Below are 17,801 nucleotides of genomic sequence, written 5' to 3'. Positions count from 1 at the left end.
TGTTTAAAAAATATACAGTTTTTATCGAGATATAGCGGTGTTGGCTCTTAAGTTTTAAAGTGACTATGCGGATTTACTTTTGAATACGACGGGTTTTCTCTTCATTTGTTACAGAGTTTACGAATTTGTTTTAAAGCGAATATATTCACTAATTTCGTTGGAAATTCTTTACTGTTTACAAACTTTTTATTGGATTGATTTTTATTGTAATCTAATAGATAAATATATAATTGAACTAGTTGTCGCCCGCGGCTTCGCTCGCCTTGTAGGGTTTGGTTGTTATGTGTTAGGCAAAAAACGTAGCCTATGTCCTTCCTTGCTGTTCAAGTTTGCTTCATATCAAATTTTATCAAATTCGGTTCATTGGTGTGGCAGTGAAAGAGCGACAGACAGACAGACATAATTTATAATATTAGTATAGATTAAAAATAATGAAAAACAATAGTCATATGTTTATCGTAATAGATATTGTTTGTTGACATTGTATTTAAACAATGCCATTAAAATGATTAAATTATATTTAGATTATATCTATACGTCTTTATAAATATTTATATGTCTATATTATTAAATAAATATTGATACATTCGTTCGAAAAGCTCAAAGATATCATAGTATTATTTTGTTTTTCCATCTAGGCTCCACCACGGGAAACTTGGCATGGAACTCTGCTAGGTTACACAATCCGGTGGTGGGAAGCATCTGAAGAGGGGAAGAGCACAATCGACACGGGATCAGAGAGCGGTGCAAGTGCAGATGCCACTACTACGACACTTAGGGGCTTAAAAGCAGCGACCAGATATGGTGTTACAGTGAGAACGTATAATGCAGCCGGCACTGGACCACTGTCACCGCCCCATTATCGTCATACGTTGGAATCACGTGAGTTGATATTAGTAATAAAATTATTTATATTTTATTTTGGAAATGTGATAGATTTTGCACAATTATTAAAAGAGAGAGTCATAACTTTTTAATATCTCATGAACCGAAAATCTGTACGAAATCCATCCGACCTTGAAATTTTAACAACATTAAGCTCCAGGAAGTATCATTACAAAAAGCTTGTAAAAGAACATGTGATATACCTATTTTATAATTCACCAGAAACATGTTAATACATTAGTGGAGCATTTCGAGATTTGTCCCAAAAAAAGTTACAAAAAAAACTTTCAACGGGAATGCGAAAAAAAGCCCCTAGGAGACAAGATTCATTTGAATATGTAAATATAAAGAACGAGTATGTACTTTAGAAGTCCAATAAAGGCGAAGTTGTACAGGCACTCATAAGTTTTGTCGTAGCTACATGAATATATTCACGCTGCCACACCAAAGCGGCCATCGTAAATTTTCCCATCAAAATGCAAAATGGCTTAATTGAACCGTGGCCTTTCCGATCCAGGTCAAACGGATCGGAACAAATTGATAGCACTTTTATGCGATTTTATCTGACATTTTATTGCTATTTTATTTGGGAACCAGTTGTCTAAAATTCTCGCATGACTATTATTGCTGTTTTATTATTAACGCTAGTTGTTGAAGTCCCATTTGACTGTATCTCTTCTACATACTTATAATATGCTAAAAACATAATGAACCAATTTGATTAATGTCCTTGACTTAGTGTAAAAATATAAAAGCGGTATCATAGTCTAAACACTGGAACAAATATTTATGCAACCCGAGAAGGAACAATTTCGTAATGTCTTAAGTCTAAAACTGCATTTAATTGAAACTGTACCTTAACACAATACTGTGAAGTTATTAAACTACATACAAATATAAACATACTGAAAAAGGAGTCAAGATCATACGAAACATTGCGTTAACGTTGTTATTTAAAATTGATTTATTAGTTTTATCATTATGAAAATATCTTTCAATTAACTTTACTTGAAATTAAAAAAAAAACTTCTCCCGCAAAAAACCTGAACATACATTCCATTCCATTTTAAAAATCATCTATTTTAAAAATTACCTTCTAAAATATTCAACCTTCAAACACTTCGAGCTTTAGTAGTCTAAATTTAAACGGAGCTTACGAAATGTACCATTTAATAATTGTGTAATGTACAATTCTCTTCTACACTAAAAGCAGTAAGCAAGCAATGTTAGCACCGACCTTCTTAGCTCTTTTATACGGATTTTGAATAAAAGACTTGCTATGAATTTCTCATGTAAATGAACTCGTCCAAAATAATGCGTTCAAAATTAGAAAGTTGCTAAAAGATTTTTTTCAACTCTTTTATTTATCTTTACAACAATAGCATTTTCAAAAACAATGAACAAACATTTGTTAGTTTTATATTTGAATGTTAAGGAAGCCATATAAGGAATGTGATATTTATGTGTTTAATAAATTGTATAATAGTAATTAGATAAAAGAGACGATTTGTTAGCTGTATAAATTACCTTACTTATGTTTGGCTAGTTCTCTAAAGGTAATAGTTGAGTGTTTTGCCAGTGTTTTTATTCTTTGTTTTTAGTTGATTATACATATATTTAGTATAGTGTCCTAAAGACCTGTTAAATGGTTACAATAAGTGTTTACCTTTAAATTGTACAATTAAAGAAGTATTACCTGGAACATAATTATTTTTACTAGCACCAACTGGAGGTCCAGAAGATCTTTCTTGCACCTCAAGTAGTTCCACTTCACTTCGCGTTTCATGGCGGCCCCCCACCCCGGACGCAAGAGGGGGACAAATAACCCACTACACATTACAATATACGAGACGAGATTCCGATCCCTTACAACCAACACAAGATGCACATTTGAGAGTACAAGTAAGTCTCATTTTTAATAATAAATGTTAAATGAGCAATTTAAGAAAATATACTAGAAGCTTATAAATGTTCTAAGAAAATGTATAAAGCGCTTTTTGATATTGACCGTAAAACATTTAACCGTCGTAAAGTTTTATATGAGTAAAGTATAAGATTATTAAATTATTTTATACAAAATGCTTATGGTCTTTGATGATAGGGTGAAGAAGCAACAGTATCTCGTTTAACGTCTTACGCTGAGTATGAAATTAGAGTAAGAGCTCACAACGCTGCCGGAGATGGTCCATTATCTGCACCCCAAGTTTGCAAAACAGACGAAGATGGTTCGTATCTTTCATTGAATTAAAACTTTTAGTTTATATTTAAGTAAAATTATAATATACTATTAAAATTTTTTTACTTAAACTTACTACATCTAATTATTTTTAGTAATGAATTCGTTTGAATTTATTACTAAGACGGTAATTGATACGAATGATGTTGTAGTTCCGAGTGCTCCGGGCGGCATGAAACTGATCGCCCTCAGTGAGCGCTCGCTGAGAGCGTCCTGGCTGCCGCCTCTAGAGCCTAATGGGAGGCTGACTCATTATTCACTTTACGTTAAAGATTTATCTGGGTATGTTCCTTTTTCTTGGTCTACAATTTAGTGAGTGGCATAGAATAACATTTTTGGAGAAAAGGTTGAACATGTATATTATATTAACTAAAAATAAATTAAAAAAAATATGATGCCGCAGATTTATATATTTTTATTATAAATAACTTTCAAAATTACAAAAAGATTCTGATAAATACTTACAAATTTATTCATATATTATGAATTAATCTAAAACTCTTTATTTTTTACAATAGTGTTATAATTAAATTAAAATGATAAACATTTATTTGGACATTTGAATTTGCAAAGAAAAACATCGCGCTTGTTCAAAACCATGTTTCAAGAACGATTCTGATATCAGCCTTCGTAATTCGTATTAAAAATTTAAATAAAAACATTATGGTAGACCTATTAAACAGAGTAATTTTTTATTCGATTGTTATTCCGATATAATATCAGAAATGTTCTTATTGATGCTTTTATGATTCCATAAACATCTCACGTCATCATTGATTTCTTATTTACATAGTTGTTATATTAAAATTAAGTTTAAGAGTTTTGTTCATATACTGTGGTAATTAAAATAACCTTATTAAAGTGACCTATTTAAATCTTCAGTGTAAGGAAATAATTAAAATCAACTACGCTTGTTTACAATGCACTTCCAGTTCAAACAATACCTTATTCATGAGATCCGTCGTTTTGTTGTCATAATCTTTGAATGAAATAAATGTTAGAGGAACTCTTCCTATGGACTTTCATATTTTTCTTAATTTATTGAACCTTTACTCAACTGGTTATAAATATTTGAATGAAATGAAATATAAAATACTGTTTTACATTTGTCCAACTTTAAATCTCAACTTACAGTATGAGTACAAAAGTGAAACTGTTTATTTTTTTATTTATTTGTTACAATAAAATACAATAAAATTTTCAAACACTTTGTCAGGTACTGAAAACACTAACAGCTGCGACTTGAAATAAGCAAGCAAAGTCGTGGGCGGATGCTACTTAATAATCAAATATAAAAGTCTAAATCAGGATATATAAGTGAAATTTTTCTAGGTCTCAAGAAGCGAATATTACTCGAGTCAACGCCTGCACTGATGGCGAAGGTACGGTTGAATGCATGAAGCCATTACGTGGTCTTCGAGCAGGGAGAACTTATGAGGCTTGGGTTAGAGCTGCTACTGTTATTGGAGAGGGACCGCCGTCTTCTGTTATAGCTTGTCAGACAAGTGCACTTGGTGAGTTAAAGATAAATATTCGACAATATTCTTGTATTTTTTCATTTTGCTGTTGTTGTATAAGTAAAATTATATAATACATTTTAGCTTAAGGGCGATTGTTGAACAGATTTGAAAGTTAAGTTAAGATTGAATTATCGCCGCCATTAAAAATGTGTATTCATTCGGGTGGGTGTTACCAATATAAAGTTTAGTTAGATTTGATCCACAAATAATAACAATATATAAACAAATAACAAGATGTAATTTTCTTATTTCTCACAACTCTCTATATTTATTTAGTTTTAATCTTTACCAGCACCGGCTCGTATTTCCTCATTCGGCGGCGTCGCCGTAGGTGCCGCTGGTGGGTCATTATCACTCCGATGTGTTGTCGGAGGTGTTCCCCCACCAGCTAAGCGTTGGCTTCGAGGTGGAAGTCCTTTACACCCTCGAGCACCTTTCCATTTGGATGGAGATGCTCTTTTAATACGAAGTTAGTTTTGATATGTTTTAATTTAATAATATATTTTGAAATCATATTTTAAATAAAAGTTTTGACTATATCTTTTGTTCATAGATTTAGAATTGTCACATGCTGATAATTATACTTGTGTGGCTGAAAATCCCCATGGTTCAGATTCTGTAACATGGCGAGTTTACGTACTGCGACCACCGACACCTCCTGGGTTAACTCTATTAGAAGCGCGGTCGAGAGAACTGGAATTAGAACTTCGACCTGCTCCCAGAGCTCAAGGTCACGCACTACCAAAAGCGTATACTTTACATTGGAGGCTTGCTGCACCAGAGGTGAGATTTGCATTTTAAGATAAAAAATAGTTTCAAGGATTATGATAAAAAAAATAATGCAAGAAATATTTTAAGGGCGAATGGCGAATACAATCAGCAAGCCCTGGTCCAGTAACTCTAACAGGACTCCGCTGTGGTTCAGCATATAGAGCCTATGGTTCAGCTGGCGGTGCTCCAGGCGCTGAAATATCTATCAGAACGTCTGGGGGTCCACCCACAGCACCACCAGATACACGATGGATAAGAGCAAATGCCACACATGCAAGATTCGATACAAGCATGTGGTCTGATGGTGGTTGTGGGCCCGTGGCTTTGAAATTAGAATGGGCTGGCTCTGGGGTCGCTGGTGCAAGAGATGTGCCGGTTGGAGGGGAGGTTATTTTAGGTGGTAAGTGCTCTAATATTATTTAGAATATCATCTACTGATACTTTATTTATTGTACTTTTTTATTATTTATTATTTCTTATTAATTAACAAATCGTTTAAAATATTAGGTAAAGATAAGCGTAATAATATATACATCGTGTAATTTTTTTAGAACCGTCGAATAAAGCTGAGACGTCAAATTACGTATAGTCCTTTACGGTATTGCTTCAGAAAGCACGTTTAAAACTCAGATCAAACGATCATTGCAAGGCTATGCTCAAAATAATATTCATATTGTTTACATTGTTTTTACTCTCATTTTTAGGTCCATACTCAAATTTAAGATTGAAAAATTAATCAGTATTTACTACCTAATTTATATATCCTTAGGATTCTTATAATGTATGTTATTTTTACACAGGTATAAACCCAGGTTCAAGATATCGTGTAGCGGCGCGAGCATCTAACGAGGCTGGTTGGACTCGTGAGGTATACGAGTTTACAACGACGCCGGCTGAGGGAAGTTACGCAGAGGAAGTTGACGCTCCCTTTCCCGCAACTGCCGGGGAACTAGCGCTGCTGTTAGCTTTGTGTGCAGCGCTATCTCTTGCTGCATTGACAATATTGGCTATACTATTGAGGCGGAAAAGGTAAGGATCAAGATTTATTTATGCGTTCACTCTTTTTTTTTAACTTTTTTTTATAGTTTAGCTGTTAGTAAAGTTGAATGGATGTTCGAAAGTGATACTCGAATCTGCGATATATGGCATAATTATTTTGACAATAAGTGGTTTCAATTTTTTTAAGTAAACTTAAAGGTTTAATAAATGAGCCGAGGTGGCCCAGTGGTTAGAACGCGTGCATCTTAACCGATGATTTCGGGTTCAAACCCAGGCAGGCACCACTGAATTTACATGTGCTTAATTTGTTTATAATTCATCTCGTGCTCGGCGGTGAAGGAAAACATCGTGAGGAAACCTGCATGTGTCTAATTTCAACGAAATTCTGCCACATGTGTATTCCACCAACCCGCATTGGAGCAGCGTGGTGGAATATGCTCCATACCTTCTCAACGGGAGAGGAGGCCTTAGCCCAGCAGTGGGAAATTTACAGGCTGATTATGTAATAAATGTATACAATATGCGCTAATTGGCATAACATCTTTGCGCGACACACGTTCGTTATATAAGTTTTAGTACGATTTGTCAATTTAAATATATCTAACATTTTTATTTATGAATTTAAAAAGGTGAACTTCATTCCTACTACAAAGTGCACTTATTTTAAACAAGAACTCTGTAGGTTTAATACATGTAGTGGTGTTGATTTATATTTAACCCTCCATTTACACATATGCAACCTGCGGTGTGCGATAGTTTTATGCAGTGGGAGGCTAATTATATAGTTAGTTTTTATTATAGTTTTTAATTTAAACTACGTGAACGTAAATTTGAACATATAAACACGTGTTAAAAAAAAGTTGTATAAGCTGCTTCATGTTTTTATGTTTATAATTTCATATTTATAATTAAAATAAAATAGAGGAAATCTAAGCAAATATAATGTTATATTTACTATTATATTATAATAATTATTATTAATATATATATAGATAAATATAAAGGAATTATTATTGTGTCGAATAATCATATTATTCAGTCTTCAGGTGTAAAATTTAGCTGAAGTTAAAAAATTAAATTTAATATTCCTTATTGCTTTAAAACATATCGAAGCCTTGTATGTATTAAATCTGCTTCTATTGTTAGATATGTAAAGCTGAATCTACGTTACAATCTCTTGAAACACGTATATTATTTAACCTAAGTCGGGTTGTATTGTAGTCAATTGAATACTTAAAAGTGTTTGAACGTAATATAATCAGTTTGGTAACCGATGGTAGGGGTTTGTTCAATTCTTGTATGCAAGATCTCACGTGTGTAATTCGTTAATTGTTGGACTTACAATAACACGCTATTTTAATACTGGTATCCCTTAAATGTACTTTTTATATATAATCATTATTAAAATTAAGTCCTTAGTGTTATAATTGTAACAGTCAATGTTCGATATCACACTGAGATTGAACCATCGTTTTCTGTGGGTGTTTCAAGTTGATGTAGGAAGCTCAACAGGTTACCATCGTCTCAAAGATTATTTAACTAATTTATTATAATACTAGTTATCGCTCACGACTTTACTCTCCTTCTAGGGATTGGTCGTTATGTTTTAGGTATAAAAAAGTAGCCTATGTCCTTGGGGTTCAAGCATATTTCATACCAAATTTCATAAACTTTCGTTCAGTTACTATCGCATTATAAATTAATTTATAGATTTACTTGAATGTATAAATCTCGTATGAACGTGATGATGACGATCAATGAAAAATTTTATACCAGATATCATATCTTTGTATTTTATTTACCGGATCTGGAGCCTTATATAATTTATTTTTATTCGTTATGACGATAGAAAATTTACCGATCATAGATGTCGTAGGATAATTAAACAAATCGTGTCATTGTTCCTAAAAAATGCTCATTGAGCCTAAAATTGCTCGAATAGTTGTGAAAATTATTCTTAGATTACAATATGACTTGGGAACCTTCAAGAAAAGAGCGTACTCCTTCCTCAAAAGCGCGGCAATGCATCTGCAAGCCCCCCGGTGTTGCAGATGTTCATGGGCGGTGGTAGTCACTTTCCATCAGGTGAGCCATCAAAATCATCATAAGATTTTTGCAAATACTTGATTCCTTTTACTATCTCACATATGTAATCATATTATTTTAGACACGGTTTGGATTTACGGTTTCATGCACATTCTCGTAACCAAACAATTATATGTTAAAGTCAATACTATTCCGTATTCTAAGCTTAGAATTACGAGAATATTAAGTGGTTAGTTCAAATGTTCTATCAACGGCATTCAAAAAGGTGTGTTGACTGAAATCGTCATTTAAATTAAGTTCATCATTTCGACAAACATAATAAAATACATTTTAAAAAGAAAATGAGATTATGCTGCGGAGTTAATCAGGTGGTTAAATATGTTAAATAGAGATTATGGTTATTCTTTTATGGAATAAGAGTATATATATATCTAAAACAAAAAAATCAAATTCAACAATACTTGAATCATGTAAAATCAGTATGAAAAGAACAGAGCGATAAAAGGACATTTTGAATGTAAGTTGCTGACGCAAGATACTTCTTTGTGATCAACTTAATATCATATCTTCTGGCCCAAGTGACAAAGATTTTTATTGACAAGTTTATTTAAATATATTTTCTCTTTTTGTATATAAATGTCTTAATATGTAGTCGATCATTATATAACAAATAAAGAAAAACTATGTTGCTTAATAATTTTATTGTAGAGAAGTAAGTTACAAATTCAAAAGGGCATTGAAAGATATTGCGTTTGAGGAAATATGTACCTTAATAACTAACGAATAAAGTGCTTTGTGCAATATATATGAATTGCACTACATGCTTCAGACAAATTCTTACTTACACAATTAAAGTACCGTGGTTCCTTCTATTACAATAAACGTAGATTTTATTACACATAAAGAAATATTACGCGACAAAATAGTATTTCAACAAACAAGGCTATAAATGTTTTATTACAATATGATGTCGTAAAATGGATGCATTATAGTTTCGTTAGTACGGTGTTCGGAGTATAAACACGTGTGATGGATGTAGGTTGCGCATCGAGCTTAACTCGTAGACGTGTATTTTGTTCACGTTGATGTTGTTGAATGTTTGCTATTTACCTACTAATGTTTATGTATATGGGTAAATATATATCAGCTGCCGAAAATTTTATTGATTTATAAATAAACGGAAATATATCTCATTATTTTTGTACATTTTTATAGTGAAACTTAGCTTCTTGTGTGTTTTTTTTTAATTTATTGTGTTCGGGTGTAAGGAAGACGTCGGGAAGAAACTTTTCAGTCCATCTGTGTAAATGTCAGATGAAATTCTATCACACGAATATCCACAAATCAATAAATTTAGTTTCGGAACACTTTATATTGTTTGATAAGTTTAGTTTCATATTAATTTCAAAAACATTAGATATTGTGATAGGCCCGAAAATAATAATGTGATATTGTTGAATATGTCACAGTTTTGGAGACTTTTTTTTAAACTTGTAATTTTTCTACACGAAAGCTATACTTCACTCGTCGTTACGTCAAACACAAATAAAGATTATGTCTCACAATATAAAAGCGAAATCATTTATTGAAGCAAAAAAAAAAAGAAAAATTAAGTCTACAATAAATGGCATCATAATTTAAGTTCCGTCTGGGTAGGCACCACCCACTCATCATATACCTATTCTGCCTTCGAACAACGCTTAGTATTTTTGTTTTCCGGTTTGAAGGGTGATACGTCACCAATATCTATGCGCACTGGTGACCACTGGCCCGCTTAAATAATATAGTATAAAAACAGATGTAGAATTTTTAATAATAACCATGAAAATATTTACGTTTAGATTTAGCCATAAATATAATTGAAAATAGCCGTGTGTGTTATATATCCGTGTGATATTTTTATTGGTTGAATAGTATGTACTTAGGTATTTCTAGTATAAGTTATCTTGTAACATCGGGACATACTAGTAACAAAACTATAATAAGACCCTTTTTAAAAGAACAAACCTTATTTGATGTCATAGATTAATAGTTCTCTTTGTTTTCGTATCCGACGATTCACACGTAATGAACGCGCTCATTTAAACTAAAATAAACGTAGGTATATTTCAATGATTCCTTAATGTATTTATGTATTTTATTCGTACTAAAGTATTTTTTTTTTTTTTTTATATTTGACTTAAAAGTATTTTTAAAATAATTAATTAGTCGGTGAAATGTAATTATTGCCTTCAAGGCTTAATATAAGTATGTAATTATTGCCTTAAGCTTAATTTGATAATTAAATTGCGTTACTATTATAATTATGTATTATTGAAGATTAAACTGATTGGTAAACAGGTCAACTGGCGGTAAGTAAACGCCACCGCTCAATAATCATGCCTCATACAATGGATCAAACTTGGGAACTAAGATGTTATGTCATTTTTGCACTGGCTCACTCATCCTCAAACCGCAACACAAAAAAACTAAGTATAGCAACACTTAGTTTTTTTGTGTTTGGCGGTACAATATAAGATGTGGATGATATTTTTTGGATATGATCAAGTAGGTAGTATATATTTAGACGGGAACGCACAAAGCCTTGCTACTAAGTAAATTGTTGCTAATTAAAAAAAATAAGTTACGTTTTACTTAGTTTCTTGCCGATACTCTAATGAATATTCTATCAAGAAGAATACGAAACGAACGAATACGGAATACGAATACAATAATATGAATACGGAAGACGTAATTATAATGTAATGGTTTAACATTTAATATAATTTTGTGTGATAAAGATTAAAAAAAAAAAAAAAAAATGATTCGAGCAATTACTACTCCAATCAAATTATATTCTATTCTATGTTCTGTTGCGGTTGAAAAATCTTGGATGAATATAATAATAAATTACCATCTATTACGGTTTTGTTATGATAGAACGAATCCTGCTTAAAAGTCGTTTCAATCGAATTCACTCAAATTATTTTGCGGATACTATCTTTCTTTATGAAAGTGCAATGATAACTTGCGTATTTTTAAGGATTTTTATAGAGGTAACACTCGTCCTTTATACAGGAGCGACGGGGCAGTGGCTCGTGTAATCACTAGCGGCGACAAGCCGGGCTGCGGCACGTACAGGCCGCCCCCGCACCCTACTCCCAAGCTACCGCCGGACCCACCAGGTTATACCAATAATACTAAATTGTGTATATTACTTGAAAGTTTTATTATCCTATTAGTAATATATACTCATGAATGAAATATTGTATTTCATTTACAAACATCATTGGAACCTAAAATCTTAACTTACAGTTTCTGAAATAACATTGATTTTGATCACCGTTTCAGAAACTGGATGCAAGTCACATAAAGGTTATGAACGTATGGTGATGTTTCACTATTTTTCTCATCACCACCGATATGAGAGACAAATTGTAAATTTTCTTAAATTTTAGTTCTTACTTAAGGAACATATTATGTTGACCTTCATTTCATGTCATTATATTTTTAGGCCCGATAACTATCAAAGTAAATAAGAAGCTCCATTGAAGCTAAGTGGATCCACCTATATCTGCTTTGGTAGATCCGGACCTTAATTTCAAAATTTTGCCATAGATGTTTACGAAATAAGTCCGTACGCGACGTTCGCGGGTGGCGATGCGCTGCCGGGTGGGGGATCACGCGCTTATACGCTACAGCTGCGCGCACTAGCCCGCCATGAAGATGACGCCGCGCCGCCTGCGCATCCAGCTTGTTGTGACGGTGACTAGAATTCAATAAACATTCCAGATACATAAAAAAACGAGAGGTATCGAGGGCACCCGAGGTTGAAAAGAAGTTACTTTTGTATTTAATAACAAACAAAATAAAATAAATTAAGTACTTTTGAAACCATTACTGCCAGTTTTCTCTACCGTAAGCCGCGTAAAAGAACTACGTTACAATTAAACACAAACGACAAAATAATGTAATCATATAAAACAAAAACAAAAAAGGAGAGTCCTTTGTTAGTCTTTGTAGTTATATATCTTAGCAATTTTTTGTAGATATATTTGGCATTTATTTACACTTTACAATATTTAGGAAATATTTTGGGCAACAGAGTCATTATTAAAGGTAATATTTTGTTCGGTCAAGTACAATGTAATTTCAATATCTAATTATACGTTAGATTTAGGCCGAGTATGTGCTGCAGCGATATGGTATTTACTACAGCTCAACATCATAAATTTCAGAGGAAAACAGGAATGTCAGTCTGAAGTGGGATTTGCTCAATATTTTCAATTACTGTTATGACATTGTTAGGTTAGTTAGCATTATTTTGAAAATATTGGTTTATAACTGTTAGTCACAAGCTGAATCAAAACAATTTATTTATTCGTCCATAGCGAGTCAGTTTTGAGCGCTAATTGGTCAATTTCACTTGTCAATTTACTTTAAAAAATACTAAAGTAACAAGCGTAGTTTCAAAGACAACTACCGATTGCATATACATAGATTTGAAACCAACTATTTAAATAAAAAAATCGTTTCTGTATTTAGTTTTGATATTTTAAAACACAAAAAAGACCTATAGAAGATAATTTTATTTGGAAGAAAATTAAATTTTATTTTAATTAATTTTATTTATCATTATAAATGTGTATTATTTTGCCGATTTGGCGTACAGTGTTTCAATTGTATATTGTATTACTGTACAGAGGAAACTTGCGTCGACGCTTGCGAGGCTCAACGAAGACGTCGACGCAGACGACATTACTGCCCTGATCACGGTAAGTCCTAAAATGTAAACATTTATAACAAAACTAAAATCTTGGAATAATATTATTTTTAAAATAGGTTATTTTTTTAGGTTAGGTAGGTTAGGTTTATATTATTATTGTTTCTGTTGCTTTTGTTATTGATTTATTTATTAATTATTTATTATTCACCGGATGATTAGCGGACGACTAGCATCGTCCAATACAATTTTTTAATTGCGACATATAACAACAACTTTAAAAAGACAAAAATCTACTCAAAGACAAAGAGATTTAGACAAAGACAACTTTACAACTTTTCAATAATTTTATATATTCCTAACAATATTTTTGTACTAAAATTTAACTCATATTTCGTTCGAAGAATTTAATTATTCTCATTAAATAGAACCCATATCCTTGCATGAGTCTAATTAGTATTGGGCCGTTAATTAATATATCCGTTACCAGAATCCTATTACATTAAACATTCCATACAATTTCTTGAATACATCAGATTTAATGATTTAAATATGTTAAAACAAAATATTTATGTTATATGAATTTGTGGCGATTTTGCAATAAATCTTATGCTAATCATAACTGATGGTTGGACGTTGGTAGGTTTAATTGGCAGGGAATTGTCAGTTTAAGAATAGTTCCAGTATGAATTTTTCGTATAAATAAAACCATTCATTAGTTTTCTATGTTGTCTTGGGTCTGGGTGTTTGTGGTACCGTCGTTACTTCTGATTTCCATAACACAAGTGCTTTAGCTACTTACATTGGGATCAGAGTAATATATGTGATGTTGTCCAATATTTATTTATTAAAAAAAATCTTCTTGTTTATCATTAAAGAAACATACCAGTTATTTCTAATAAGGAAAAGACTCAATTTATATATGAGATATGGTTTCGTAAAGACCTTTTTAAATAAGTTCGTTTGTTTGTTTGTTCGCAGGTTGCTCACAAGACTCGGGAAGTTGAAGTACACTGCCAAAATATTTAGTGAAAAATATCTAGTCAACATAATTAGAAAATTCCGTTATACATGTTAATATGTATACAAAAATTTTTACAATAATATTGTCTATTTATATTATCATGTTTTTCTTTTATTCCTCACCCAAATGACAAATAAAAATGATGATATTGTCGTCGTGACCGATTTCGGCCACGGTGCGTCACCTCACGGGCGATCCGCCTCGCAGGACATATAGTGCACAAGTGTGTGCAAAAGCAGGTGCACTATCTATACCCTCACTCTTTTAAGTCAATGGGATGGCAGATCCGACACGAAAAGTTTAAAAATGACAGTTTAGTTGAAAGTGGCTTCACGTCCTTTCCGGGGCTCTGAGCTGTTTGGCAAAAGCCAAATATAAATTTATTAATACCAACTTCTAAAGCAATATAGATATATGTACATAATATTTACATAATATGTAGGGTTTGTTACATCATTAAAAGCATTTCCTTCGGCTTCAATATTACTTTGTTTAATTAAACAAACCGATATCAAAGCGAATGATCACAAGAACCGAAATATTAAAGGAATATCGAACGACGTAAAAACAAATGAACATCAGATTTTTAATAGAAAATACAGTTATATTACAACAAATTTAGTTTAGTTAATAGAATGACAGATCTACAATCAAATAGATTGAAAATCGGAAATTTCTAAGGTATTGTCTCAAAAATTACTTATTTACAAAAAGATAATGCAAGTGCGACGCAATGCTGAGCGAACCATGTGTCACCAAAATTATTTGCATAATTTGACGTGTTTGATGTTAATTGAAAACCGACAATTGGACGAACACACGTAGTTATTTGCTATTTAGGCTAACATATTTTGTGTAAACCAAGCAAATATAACAAAACAGATCCTTTTTAAATAGTTTTGTTAAGCAAAATTAATTTAAGCATGCTACGTCATGTGAAGTATCGCCATAATACCCTATTATAGTAAAGATCTCATGAGAAAGTTAAATCGACAAATTAATTTATAGAAAAATAAAAAAAAATGGGATCAATTATTTTTATATCGACATTTCAATTTTATTTGTTTGCATAAACGCCTCTTATGGCATTAACTATATTTCTTTCATAGTTGACATTTTCAGAATATCCAAATTCCACAGTGACGAGAGAAAAAATTGTTAATATTCTAATTATCTTTTAAAATTCACACTAATGCAAAATGTTTTTCCAAGGCGCCTAACAAAAAGTGACATTTATTACCACTCACAAATTCGTTAAATAAAGTATAACTCATAATTACTTCACTTCCCTTAACGAATTAAGGATGATGGAATAAGCGTTGTCGTAATATCATTTTTAATGATTGGAAATGTCATGGCAAATGTGCCACCTGATGATAAGTGAACCTCACCACCCATAGACATTGGCGCTTACATCACATTGCGACACCAACCGTTGGGACTAAGTTGTTTTATCCCTTGTGATTGTAGTTAAACTGGTTCACTCACCATATCAACCGGAACACATCAATACTAAGAATTGCTTTTTGGCGGTAGAATATAATATACGTGGATGGTGCCACGTAGCCAGGCTGACACAACGCCACCAAGTTAGCTGATTTCTAATTAAAAAAATGGAATTCTTGCTCCTTTCTCAATAGAATATGATAAAAAAGTATTTTCCGGGAGAATAAAATTAATTGTATACTGTTAACACATCTACGAGCTCGTGGTAAGTACCACCATGTAAATTTTATGTTACGTCAAACATAAACATCTGATCAGGAGTACAAAGAGGATCGAGTTCGATCGACCAGGTGGAGAAGCCCCTTTTATAGCGTTAATTCACATTTCGTTGTTTGAATTTTCCAGGATTTTCTTGGAAATTAAATTAAATTTAATATACGATATGAAAGTTTACCTTTATTCAAATATTAAAATGATTTTCGAAAATTGAAAAAGACTAATTTAAAATTTTAAGTAAACTAATATAAATATTATTATTTTTTATTTCGACGTTAATTCGGCAGAGTAACATCTTCTTTGTTCACGGGCTGACTGGAAATTAAAAATGTATCACTATGGATATAATGGACCTATTATTCAAAAACCAAATAAGAGTTCATTGCCTTTTATATAATACATAGATATATCACATTTCTCTATTAAGTAGGCAATGAATATCTAATATATTATTAATCACCAAGAAAAAGTTAATCGTAATAGGATTTGTCCGATATATATTCCATAAATGTATAGAGTATCGCAAAGTAGGCTGAAGGACAATGGCATTATGAACGTGCTTCATTCAGTAATCCAGTCTAAGAGCTGACAGAGCAATTAGACAGTAACAGGATTACGGCATTAATAGAACTTGAGTGGAAAATCGATAACGGCCAAGCTTTCTTTTATACGTCGTAGTAGTATAAAAATCATAAGCAATGCGTATTATTAAATAAACATTAAGCTTATGTTAACAAAGAATATTGATAGGCTTATTGAAAAAGAAAAAAAAGTAAATAACAGTTTTCTTTATGACTTAAGCTGGACATGATACACTCAATAAATTTCGATTCCTAATGAAGAAATTAAATTCTCCAAGCTGTGTTTTATGTGGGACAGAGGATGACATACATCATTTCCTAGTGGAATGTGCCCCAAATGCTGCCACGAGACAGGAGTTGACGCGACGTTTCGATGTAAATTTAAAATATTTCGGCGTTTTTTAAAGCGCACTGTCTATAACCGACTCAGATATGGTCAAAATGTTTTACCACTTAAGTTAAAATAAGCTATGATTAAAAAGTTATTATTATTGTTGCTGGTGGTGGATTTGCTTTTTAAGGGAAAGATGGGACAGACATTTAACATTGTCGCTAAAAAGTTCCAAAAAAAGTATTATAAAAAAATATAAAAAAAACAGTTTGCCAATGTCCCACTTCTGGGCTAAGCCTCTCCTCGTGACGAAAAGGTTTGGTATTTATTCAACGATGATCCAATACGGGTTGGTGGATACAGATAGATTTGTGTTATTTGTATTTAATTCGAGAAACAAAAAGTTTCTTGCCGGTTCCCTTCGGTAGTATCTTCATTGCCTTTCAATGTAATCCTGTAACATGATTCTAATTTATTATATTCTACTTGAATAAATCATAATATTTTTGAAACGATAAGTACGGATAGATCTCTTGGTACTATTTGTGTAAATATTTTTTGTGTAGATTAATTTCTTTATTTAAATAAACAAGCTAAGCTCTAATGTAACTCATTCTAAAGCGCAAAATTAGTCATAAATGAACATAAAAATATTGCATAAAATAAAGTAATTGCTGTTACCAGAAGCAATCATAAAATGTTTTATAAATTAATTGTACATAAAATATATTATTCGTAGTATTATATGAGTATAATACATTATAATTCGAATTTAACCCTTCATAATAATCACGTACTATTACTCAGAATGATCATAGGAACAGTTGCAGAGTATCCCAAAGTTGTTCTAGGTAATTCTTTTTAATTCTAAAGGATTTTCGTGGCCATTAGACCGAGCGCATTAAATCGCTGCAACATGTGGCTGGGTAGTAAAAGTGTTATATAAATTGCGCACTGCAGTGCTTTCGACCAACGATGTACACT

The 17,801-nt window shown here is 32.1% G+C and overlaps 1 protein-coding gene across 1 annotated transcript in view; it reads left to right on the top strand.

Annotated features, from left to right (window-relative positions):
- Nucleotides 1-14,284, top strand: part of LOC113402611 (cell adhesion molecule Dscam2-like) — a 46,272-nt gene extending 31,988 nt beyond the window's left edge. Inside the window, exons 22-34 of the mRNA XM_064215884.1 lie at nucleotides 639-882; nucleotides 2,606-2,787; nucleotides 2,987-3,110; nucleotides 3,274-3,403; nucleotides 4,454-4,635; nucleotides 4,934-5,110; nucleotides 5,195-5,424; nucleotides 5,500-5,812; nucleotides 6,213-6,441; nucleotides 11,515-11,621; nucleotides 12,055-12,201; nucleotides 13,140-13,211; nucleotides 14,141-14,284. Coding sequence (XP_064071954.1) covers nucleotides 639-882; nucleotides 2,606-2,787; nucleotides 2,987-3,110; nucleotides 3,274-3,403; nucleotides 4,454-4,635; nucleotides 4,934-5,110; nucleotides 5,195-5,424; nucleotides 5,500-5,812; nucleotides 6,213-6,441; nucleotides 11,515-11,621; nucleotides 12,055-12,201; nucleotides 13,140-13,211; nucleotides 14,141-14,166 — 2,163 coding nt within the window. The 3' untranslated portion in view covers nucleotides 14,167-14,284. The remainder of the gene's footprint in view (nucleotides 1-638; nucleotides 883-2,605; nucleotides 2,788-2,986; nucleotides 3,111-3,273; nucleotides 3,404-4,453; nucleotides 4,636-4,933; nucleotides 5,111-5,194; nucleotides 5,425-5,499; nucleotides 5,813-6,212; nucleotides 6,442-11,514; nucleotides 11,622-12,054; nucleotides 12,202-13,139; nucleotides 13,212-14,140) is intronic.
- The last annotated feature ends 3,517 nt before the right edge of the window (nucleotides 14,285-17,801 follow it).

Source organism: Vanessa tameamea, chromosome 9, assembly GCF_037043105.1.
Source record: "Vanessa tameamea isolate UH-Manoa-2023 chromosome 9, ilVanTame1 primary haplotype, whole genome shotgun sequence".
Taxonomy (NCBI): domain Eukaryota; kingdom Metazoa; phylum Arthropoda; class Insecta; order Lepidoptera; family Nymphalidae; genus Vanessa; species Vanessa tameamea.
The sequence above is the reverse complement of the archived record's forward strand: the minus strand, read 5'-3'. Positions and strand labels throughout refer to the sequence as shown.